Source organism: Cupressus sempervirens, chromosome 2 (assembly GCF_028749045.1).
Source record: "Cupressus sempervirens isolate cs-2001-9-10 chromosome 2, ASM2874904v1, whole genome shotgun sequence".
Lineage (NCBI taxonomy): Eukaryota > Viridiplantae > Streptophyta > Pinopsida > Cupressales > Cupressaceae > Cupressus > Cupressus sempervirens.
The window spans coordinates 535261598-535272674 of NC_143119.1; the positions used below are offsets into that span (position 1 = coordinate 535261598).

Sequence of the window (11077 nt, forward strand, 5' to 3'; positions counted from 1 at the left end):
TTTCAAAGAGGAAGTAACTTGAATTTCGCAATGTGTTACCATAATGATAAAATGACACTCTTCTTAAATTGCATTCATTCACTTTTCTGTTTGTATGACCACGACTTCTCCTCGTTTCCCTAAAATCTTTATTAAATTTAGTGTAGTTCGACTCCCCAAGGAAAGGATTGCCAAATTCGGCCCCAGCCTTAAATTTTATGGCCATAATTAAATGATACTCCCCCCTCTTTCCTTTTGTATCAAGGACTTAATATCCTTTAGATTTTCCATATTTCTCTAGCACATGACTATAATTAATTAATACCCCATGTCAGCCGCCGCATCGGCCACCTTATTTCCTTCCTTGTAGATGTGTTGTAGGTGGACACTTTCCATCCCTTCTAACATATGCCTAATTTCCATAATGATAGTCAGTATATTCCATCTGAGTTGGGACATTCCATTAACCAAATCAATAATTAATTTGGAGTCCCCCTCTATGGTTATTTCCTTAAGTTGCATTTCACTAATCATCTGAAGACCCCAAAGAAAAGCCATTGCCTTAGCCAGATTATTACTTCCACTCCCCACCTTCCCAGTGTAGACTAACAACGCATATCCATTCCTGTCCCGTAGCACTCCACCCGCCGCTCCTACACCTCCTCTAGTAGCACCATCAAAATTTAGTTTGAATTGAGCAAGGATAGGTAGTTTCCATCTCATTTGTTGTCTCTTTAACATTTTTGAGTTATCAAAAAGGTAGAAATCCTTTTGAATACCCTATTTTTCAACAATTTGACCTTCTTGCCTACTTGGTTCTTCCTTTGGTAACTTACATTTGGCAACCCTAATATTTTCCTTCAATTTTTTCTCCATTATTCCAAAAATCACCTCCACCAATTTTTCCTCCTCCTGAAATATTATGTTATTTCTTTCTTTCCATATATACCAGCAAATATATGGTGGAACAATTTTCCACAGAAAGACCAATTTTGGGTGGTAGAAGGGAAAACACTAGTTCTCCATGAATTGACATAAGTTGTCTTTCATAACCCAATTTAGACCAAATCTCTCCCAAAGCATAGCCCATATCTTTAAGGCATATTGGAATTCAAGGAATAGGTGAGAGATACTCTCCTCCTTATCCTTGTAGAGATAGCATCGGTTTGTTATATAAAAAGCCCCTTCTTTTCATATTGTCTATAGTTAAAATTTTGCCATGTTGAACCATCCACCAGAAGAGAGTAATTTTAGGGGGAAGGTTACTAATCCAAGCATTACTCCATGATGGTGGACAGAGGTCCTTGCTAAAGAGGTGCTTTTAGGCCAATTTGACTGTAAAGTTACCACTCGAAGTTAAGTCCCAGACTCTATTATCCTCCTAGATCAGAATTGGAGGTCTTTGTGCTCTTATCAGCTCTTCCAACTCCTTGAGAAGCCGAATATCCTCTTGGGAGTAAGTATCTTTATATAAATTCTTCCACTTCCTCCCCTGGTCAATATAGTCCTCCACCTTTCTTCCCATGTCTTCCTTAAGTAAGTCCATTAGTCTTTTAAATTTGCTGAAAACTAGCAATTTCCCTTCGATCCAATTGTCTTCCTAGAATCTGATGCTATGACCATTCCCCACTATCCACCTTGTTCCTTCCCTCAATAAGCCTCTACTCTTAACAATATTCATCCATATTTTAGAGCCTCTTGGAAGATCATTATTGAAAAAATTCCAATTGAAAAGGGAATTTGACAGATATTTAGCTTTCATAATATTAACCCAATTAGTATTATCTTCTTTCGATCTCCAGCCAATCTTTGTAAGGAGGGCCTTATTAAGGTCACGAAGTCTTCTTACCAGGGTATACTTTAAGAAACCCCTCCTTTAGAAAAGGTGTAAAAAATTGGCGAAAGGTGTAAAACACTTGACAATTTTATTTTTTGTGGTGAAAAAAATAGTTTACAAAGAAAAAATAATAATCTCCATTGGTGAATCATTCATAGTCTCTCAAAAAATGTGTAAAATCTAGGCGAATTGTGTTATTTTAAAATCACAAAAAATTTATACATTGGCGAACAAAAAATAATAATCACAGTAAAATTTTAATTTTTTGGGAAAATCATTTCATTGTATTCAAGGTTAAAAAAACATATGCGAAGTCGATGGCATCGAAGGTTCACAAAGGGTTTCATCAGTTTGAAGTTGGCAGTTGCGAAACAACAAGAAAGGCTTACATGGATGTTGACCTTATAAAGGCACTCGTAAATGCATATAATCCAACCACTTGGTCCTTTCATAGAAAGGATATGAGCATTCTCTGTAAGTTAAGTAAGGATTCTTTTGTTGAAGCATTTGATTTGTAGGGTCCCATGTCAGTTCCTATTAACCTGGAAAAATTGGAAGCAGCATTTGAGAAATAGAGAGATTTCTGTACAACACATGCAATGTTGCGATATATCCCGAGGGAAAATCAAAACAAGATGAAAGGAGAATTCTTGAAAATGGTTACTGATTTTATACCCATGTCATATTTGTGTGCATACTTTTAGAAAACAGTTTTCGGATTGAACAAACTATTGGGAGTAGATGGATCCATGGATGCCTCCCCAGCATTGTATGTGATAGCTCCAGACATTCATGACCCACATACTAATGTGGGGTATGATTTTGGAACATTCATTACTGATAGTATTCATCAGCAAATGGTAATAGCTCAGCAAGGTGATCTTGACAATTTCAAATTTCTACATTACTCATTGTTTATGCATCTCATCCTCTTCTACAACGTGGACCATGTGGATTCTAGTTTCATTGAAGCTTTGGACAATTTTGGAGAGGCATTGCCTGTTCAAAGATGGACAAGATTATGGCAGAGGTTTTACTCTTTCTCTAATTCCCTCTCTTTTTATAATGATTTTGTTGCAACTATTCATAGGATGTTAGGTTCAAAATTGGAAAGATTACCTAGGTTAATCAGGAAGATTGTTAGACCAACTATGTGTTTTGATGATGAGGGACCAATTGATCATGATTGGGGTGGTGCCTTTGTGTTAGGAAACTGTATAGTGATTAAAATTTTTGGTTGTTGCCAACCCCCTCATTTCTTGCCAAGATATGTACTAGAGAGGGTGGGTGTAGTGGAAATTTTCTGGCAGTTGTTATCCATGAATAGAGAATATCTAGGGCTAACCATTAAAAGGGGTCTTTTGTGTGTAGAAATTTCAAAGTAGGGAATTTTGAAATTGGTAAAGAGGCTATTGAGGAAGTTGATGCCTTCCTAAGAGAGTTAAATTTTCGCACTGCCCCCACTAGGGTTTATAACCCATATAACATTGTTACAAGTGCTCTTAAACAAATGAGGGGTTATAATGTCGTCATTGGAAGTTAAATTTGGGAAGAGGATGTCATTAGGGATGTATTGTGTTGGTCTAATTTTTTGCGTATCAATTTTTTTTTAAAAAAATCAGATGAGAAGTTTTTGACAAGTCATAGGGTTTTGAGTTTTGTTTAGTATATTTTGTACCTTTGAAAATTAGTGAAAAACCCTAGGTTTGGATTATAAAGTTTAACCTGGCGCGAATTCTTTTTTTAAAAAAAGAGGGGGGGGGGGGGGGGTGAAGAACGAATATTCTTCTCCTGCCTGTTTGGATGTCATGGTTGAGTCTTTTGAGAAAAGGGGTTTTTAGTCCTACCGTCGGATCCGATTTGAATCCACAGTTGTCGCATACTCGCTATGGCAAGATGCTCACATGTTACGCATAGCAAGATAGAGATCAACGGAAAATTATCTGTGATACTAAAAAGTGGAATCTAATGTCGCAAAATGTGTTCACAGGAAGATCTTATGACCATGTGATACGTCCTAGACCTGTCAGTTTCAAGAAGAAATGCACGTGGAAAAAACTTGCAATGTGGTGTCATCGGAGTTCAAATTTGTCCAGCGATTCACCAAGTCACTAATGGGAAATACTTGTGATTTTCTAGTGGCGATATAGCAAATGCCCAAATTTTCCAAAGATGGCGTCCTTCTGAGGTAAGAATTAATTCTGAGGATCTCAAAGATGATATGGTGCACCTTTCATTTTTGTTTCTCTGCAGGTTAACGTCTTTTGTGGTTTCTTTTTTGGGAGTTGTTTTTAAATGGTTACTGAAACTCGCCATATCGCTAGCAAAGTTTGTTGGTATTTATGCCGGTAGCGATGTAGCGATTGCTCGATAAGTAGTGATGTAACTAAAAATCCTCAAAGGTGGGCCCCAAATGAGTGACATGATAAGGTTGAGATTGTGCAGATTGTGTTACATGGTAGCATCCTATTGAGCATCTTTGAACTGAAATTTTTTTATTTGTTGGAGCTTGCCATATCACTAACTGGATTGTTGGTATTTATACCTATAGTGATATAGCAACCCACCTGAAAGTCACAAACACGGCGAGGCCCAGGACATATGATGTCATTAAGAGATTAGAAAATATATATATGTGCCAGCGTGTTGAGCCAGCTTAGCGACAGCGGTATCATGGACCCACTTCCCGTGTATAAAGTACAAAGATTTCTGATCGTGAGATCGAGCCAAGATCAAAGGCCATTGTTAACTCATTATGAAGAAGTGCTTGGAAGTGATGTATAGCGAGTTAGAGAGTGATGGCCCACCACTGTTGCAGTAAATTTTTGTCTACAGGATCAAATCTGGATCGACGATGCTCGTTAACTCGCTATGAAGAGATGTGCGATGAATAAGTATAGCGAGTTAACGAGTAAGGGACCCACCATTGTGTCCTTAAAGGTTGTTTCAATTATCTGCCACATGATTAAAGAAAGATCAGTGGTCATCGCTAGCTCACTGTGGAAAGATGCTCGAGAGTTATGTATAACGAGTTAGCGAGTTGATGACACGTGTCCATGGTCCATGGGCCCAGTTTGAAGCGCCAGCCTTGATGGAAAGGTACAGGTGGAGGTACTTTATTGGCTTCACTGCCAATGTTTTAAGAAGAAAATTGAGTCAGCCTAGTTGTCATTCCCGTGTATAAAGTACAAAGATTTCTGATCGTGAGATCGAGCCAGTATCAAAGGCCATCGTTAACTTTCTATGAAGAAGTGCTTTGAAGTTATGTATAGTGAGTTAGTGAGTGATGGCCCACCACTGTTGCAGCAAATTATTGTCTATAGGATCAAATCTAGATTGATGATGCTCGTTAACTCGCTATGAAGAGATGTGCAATGAATAAGTATAGTGAGTTAAATATAAGGGACCCACCATTGTGTTCTTAAAGGTTGTTTCAATTATCTGCCACATGATTAAAGAAAGATCAATGGTCATTGATAGCTCGCTGTGGAAAGATGCTTGAGATTTATGTATAACGAGTTAGCGAGTTGATGACACGTGTCTGTGGTCATCCATGGGCCTAGTTTGAAGTGCCATCCTTGAAGGAAAGGTACAGGTGGAGGTATTTTATTGGCTTGACTGCCAATGTGTTAAGAAGAAAACTAAGTCAGCTTAGTTGTATATTGACCTGAGGTGGTCAATATCCATGCATGCAAGCTTTAAAAACCATTAACGTCTGCTTTTTGAAAAAATTCTAATGAAAACGAGATAAGAAAGGAAACTATAGATAAGCTTTTGATTAAATTAAACTACATAAGCTCAAGGAGAGTATTTTATAGCACAACTGCACATACCAGTGTACCACCACTTGTGGAAGCTATCTCTAGAGTCTGAGTCTTGCTCGCGATGTGTCCTACGTTGCCAAAAATTTGATGGAGTGCTAATAGTATTTAGTGAATGTCTCATTGCTTGGGCAAATTCAGATTTATATACAAATCAATACAATTACCAATTTAGCATGCCAAACGAGCCGACTCCTCCATCACAAAATGAAAGTTGACTCCTCCACTTCCCATAACATGAAAAGAGCCAACTTCTCCATGGTAAAATGAAACTGGGATGGCCTGAATTCTCCCATACTGCATTAAACGAAAAACTTGAAACCCAACAAACATTCGACGATAAGCGTTACCTAGTCGACTGCGTGAAAGGCAAATACCACCAGGGAAAAACTCAAATGTAACATTTACCTTGGCGATTATAATGCTAGGCAACCAGGTAAACCCAACAAAGCTTAGCAACCAGGAAACCATGGAAGGGCTCAAAAATTGCCAAAAATAACACTGGAAAAATGTCAAATTTGCCAAAATATGAAAATTTGCCACTATATTATACCTTGCTTCTTACTCCCAACCATCCTCTCTCCTTTGGCTTGCACACCTCTTCCTAGTTGACCAGGCTCAATTTATTTTTCTCCTCTATTCTTGACCAAAGGAAATTCCTTTGTATTCTTTCAATCCTATCAACCATATTTTGGTTGATTTTGAAAAGGGACAGGAAGTAAATAGGAATGCCTTAGAGAGCTGCCAAAAGAAATTGTAATTTGCCAACGTTTCTTAAAATCTTCCCTTTCCATCCTGTAAGTTTCTTCTGAATTCTTTCCACTATAGTATTCCAGAAGTCATTAGTCACCTCTTTAGTGGTTAGCGGTAGGCCAAGATAGGTATCCATGAGGTTGGTAGACTGACAACCCAAAATGTTCCTTATCCTCCTTTGTAATGAGGAATCATTATTAAAGAAATAGATCTTACTCTTTTGGTAATTAACTTGTTGACCTGAACTTTCTTCATAATTGCAAAGAATAGTCTTCCCAACTTTAGCCTCCATAACCAAAATTTCTCCAAAAAGGAATGTATCATCTACAAATTGCTACAAAACTTCAGTATCAGCACTAGTTGTAGGTTTCATAGAAAACATTGCACATTTCACCTCCTCCTCTGTAATGTTTCCTAGAATGTGATTGTTTTCCACCTCACCTAGCACTTGAGGGATCGTATTAATCAAGCTTCTTCTGATCACTGGATTTCCTGCTTTATTTTCCTTAATGTATGCCTTGCTAAAGTATTCCATCGCATGTCTTCCCATCTCCTCTTGATCCTTATAAATTCTTCCCCCTTCACCTTCTAGCCTACAATTGTGTTTCTTCTTTTATGGTTAGAAGCTGACCTATGGAAAAAAGTAGTTTTTTTATCACCCTCAGTTAACTATTGGACTCTTGATCTTTGCTTCCAAAAAATTTCCTCCCTCAAAATAATATCCTTCAATTTTTTTTCTATATTCCTCTTCTTCCTACGTAGCTCTTTCTAGGTTAATTCCTATAGCAATCTCCCCTTGGATTTTTTAAGTTTTTCCTCCACTTCGCTTTTGACTTTAAACAAGTCTCCAAAAGAACTCTTAGCCCAACCCTTAGCATTTCTCCTTATATTATCCAGTTTTTGGGTCAGTCTATACATTGCAGTACCATCTATCCTTATATTCCAACATTCTTGAACTCTATCCTTGAATTTTGGGTGAATTTTCCACATTATTTCATATCTAAAAGGTTTTGACCCATTTTTTAAACCATCCTCCCACTGAAAGATTAAAGGGGAATGATCAGAAGCAGTTCTAGTGAGGTTCACAAAAAGGGAATTGTCTAGCCAATTCCAGTTCCCTGTCACCATTAGCCTATCCAGTATAACTTGGATAAGGTCTCTCCCCTTTCTATTATTGGTCCAAATAAATGGATTCCCTCTCAATTCTACATCAATAAAGTCCATTCTGCTCATAAAATCATGGAGATCTTGCAAGCTTTCAGGGCAATCCTTGTTACCACCTAATTTCTCCAAATGATAAACGGGGGTATATAATCTCCCATTCACATTACTTGCTTATCCTTCATTTTTTCTAGGATCCTAACCAACTTATCATATGTTTCCTTTCTCCCTACCTTGCTATTAGAAGCATAGATATTGATGAGCCCCCAATGTTGAATACTAGTTTTGGAATCAATAATTATGAAATTTCTATCTTTCCAAACCTCAACTTCTGTCATAGAGTATAGGTTCCATAGAGTAGCAATTCCCCCCAAGGCTCCTTCAGCATCCATATGAATGTAAGAAACACCCAGCCAAACATGGCTAACAATTTTATCAAAATTAGCACTAGACATTTTAGTTTCTTGTATAAACACATAATCAACTTTTTCCTGAAATATGCATTATTTTAGAGCATATTGCTTCTTGGGATTATTCAACTCTCTTAAATTCCAAGAGAGGAATTTCATTTCTCACCTCTAGTTATGGTCTCTAGTGTAAGTTGCTTACCACTAGCCACATCCCTTGCTACTTGTTTTGTCCTGGTTGCTCTGCTAGACAGTCTTCTAGCTATCCCACATGCCCCACATCTGGTTTTTTCCCCCCTTCTCTTCTTTTTTCTGAACCTCCCATTCCCCATTATCCCCCTCCTATAGTGAGGTGGGGCTAAGCTCCTTTTCAGCATTGTCAATGCTTGCCATTACTTTAGCTGCAATCTTCGCTAGGGAGGTTTTAACCATCCTTAAGGGGGTAGAAACCCTCTCCTGGGTATCACATTCTGTGGTCTCATGCCAAGATTTTAAAATACATCATAACATCTATATTACATTATTTAACCATCTACATGACCATTTACTAATTAATATAACTAAATGCAAACAAAATTGAACTCCAATGTAACTCAACTAACAACTAAGAAGAAAAGTATTATCAATATGACAACGTTCTAGTCATCCTTAATGGAGTATCAATGCTCACACAATTTTTTTTTAACACATTCCAATTCAAAGTATAATTAAATTTTGTTTCCAATATTGAACATCTACAACTAATTATATTCTCATGCAATTCTATGAAGATAAAGATGTCAAATAAAAATACTCAATCCATTCACCATGATATAACATGATATAAGTTCTTTTCTCCACCCATACCAAATTTAAGCAATGATAAAACACCATCAACACAACATCAAATAATCACAAGGTGGTGGAGACCTTACTCACAATATGCAATGAAGAATCACACAATAGGATATCTCAACAATCTCACAACAAGATATACACTCGTCACAATACAACGAATGATCATCATGAGGTGAATAACTAAACATGCTCATTATCTTGCACATATTGAACTTCATGGCATCAAGCTTCCAATTCTTCAAATGATAATCTGAAAAATAAAGACAAAATAGGAACCATGGAGGCTCACCTCCTAACCTAGGCCTCAAGGAGGCCACCCACCGAGCTTGGGGAAATAAGGCATAAACGGTTGCACTCGTCACAATCCCATGCCATGCAAATACACAACATTAAGACCGGATTTAACACAAGACATCACAACACATCCCACCCAAGGTTATGCACAAAGATTCAACAAATAAATCTAGTACAGGATGAAGGTGGGCTCTCATCATGTGGAGGATTGTGTAGCCTTCAAAATTCACATCTTTTCAATATCAAAATGCACTTTCAAGGCAATCAACATTCTCAAAATGCCCTTTCGGGGCAATCAACGTTCTCCCTTCTACATACCTCCTTGTACCTCCCAGAAAGCAAGGGAGAAAGATTATTCACATTCCATAGAATATATACAACCATCTCCACACAAGGGATGATTCCTCAACTCCATGTGTGAGCCCAGCCAACCCCTTCACCCCAGGCATCTCTTCCCTCCCAAGGGTGAGTGATGCCTCACACCCAATTCACAAGACATATATCATGAAATAAAAAAATCAAGAAAGACTCACACAACTCTACCCATATGCAACATACCACAAAGATCCATTCACAAACACACCACAAGACACCACAATACCATCATGAAATAAAAACCACCATTTCTATTCTACATGCAGAATAAAGAAGCTTCATGGATCATGTTACCAACCTTCCTCCAAGCAAGGCAATGAATAATTATGGTAGAGCTCCCTCCTTCTTCTTCAAACCCTATTAGTCTCTATAGGTAGAGAGTTACCAAGTAAGTTTCCCATTTAGCCATACCTCTCTATATATATCCTTCTCATTCTCGGATTCAAGGAAGAATGTCATTTTCATGGGGTCTCCTAGGTCCACTAGACACCATAGAGGTCATTAATAGCTCCCTAACCTATATTACTAACATGGGTAGGGTTAATTTTAATCACAACTTACCTTAAAGTTAACTTATGACCCTCCCAACGCTAGGTGATTCAAATTTCAAATTTCCCCAAGGTGATAATCTTATCATTTTACTAACTAAGGCACTAATCCAATTCCTCAATTGAGGCATTTAATCACGGAATAAGGTGGCCACATGAGTCATGACTTAATTTATCTCTTGATCACATTCATTCCTTAAGATTTATAATAGGATCTAAGTGTGGGCCTTACATGTGGCCATAAGTTCCTGCAGGCTCTCACCTCCCTACTTTGTTAAGGAGCAAGGAAGAGGGTGGCGATTCACAATTTCGCCTTCCTCCAACAAATCTCCTTCCTTAAGTTCCCCCATGGGTGAACTCAATAGTTCCTCCAACTCCCGTGTAAAGGGGTATTCTTCCAATTTCTTCTTATCCTCCAAAGCTTCCTCCTCCCCAGTATTTATATGCTCCCTTGGTCCTTTACCTAGGGTGGACAGTATTGGGTTATCCTCTACAAATAGTCTATCAACAGTTTCTTTCTCTAGTCTTGGGACTTCTGACGATTCACCCACAGCTTCCATAACAATACACCAATCGTGATTTTTGCATAGTCACTTTGTCCGTAGTGACAAAATGACCAAAAGAATCCCCCACCCACCTTAGGATCTTCTCATCCCAAAATTCAATGGACAACCTAGATTGGAGCTAGCTTATTTAACTCTACACTAGCATTAAAGCTCGGATGCCACTTTTTTAAGGCGAGACAATGTTTCCCATAGTACTAGGTCCCTGAAAGTATGAGGTTGATAGCCTCTTTCGTCATGAATTTGAAATAGAAGAGGCCACTAGGCATTGCTGAAATGCCCACACTACCACTAACTTTCCATTTTTGACTCACCCATTTATGAACCATCTCAATTGTGGGTCTAAAGGCAATGAATCTGCCTACAACACAAAGTTTGAGGCTAGAGGTCACACTTTCCACCAAACTATCAGGGAGGGAGATCACAAGACCATCTATGCCATGGGAAATCTTGGGATCCTCCATAGAGACATTAGCCACTGAAGAACCCACAAGAGCATTCT

General features: G+C 38.1%; 1 protein-coding gene across 1 annotated transcript; it reads right to left on the reverse strand.

Annotated features, from left to right (window-relative positions):
* Positions 1–297: 297 nt before the first annotated feature.
* LOC149573314 (uncharacterized) lies at positions 298–10572 on the reverse strand. Its single transcript, XM_089815944.1, has 2 exons — positions 10283–10572; positions 298–643 (listed from the first exon to the last, which is right to left on the reverse strand). The coding sequence occupies exons 1-2, from the start codon at positions 10570–10572 to the stop codon at positions 298–300; spliced, it is 636 nt and encodes a 211-aa protein (XP_089672070.1).
* Positions 10573–11077: the final 505 nt, after the last annotated feature.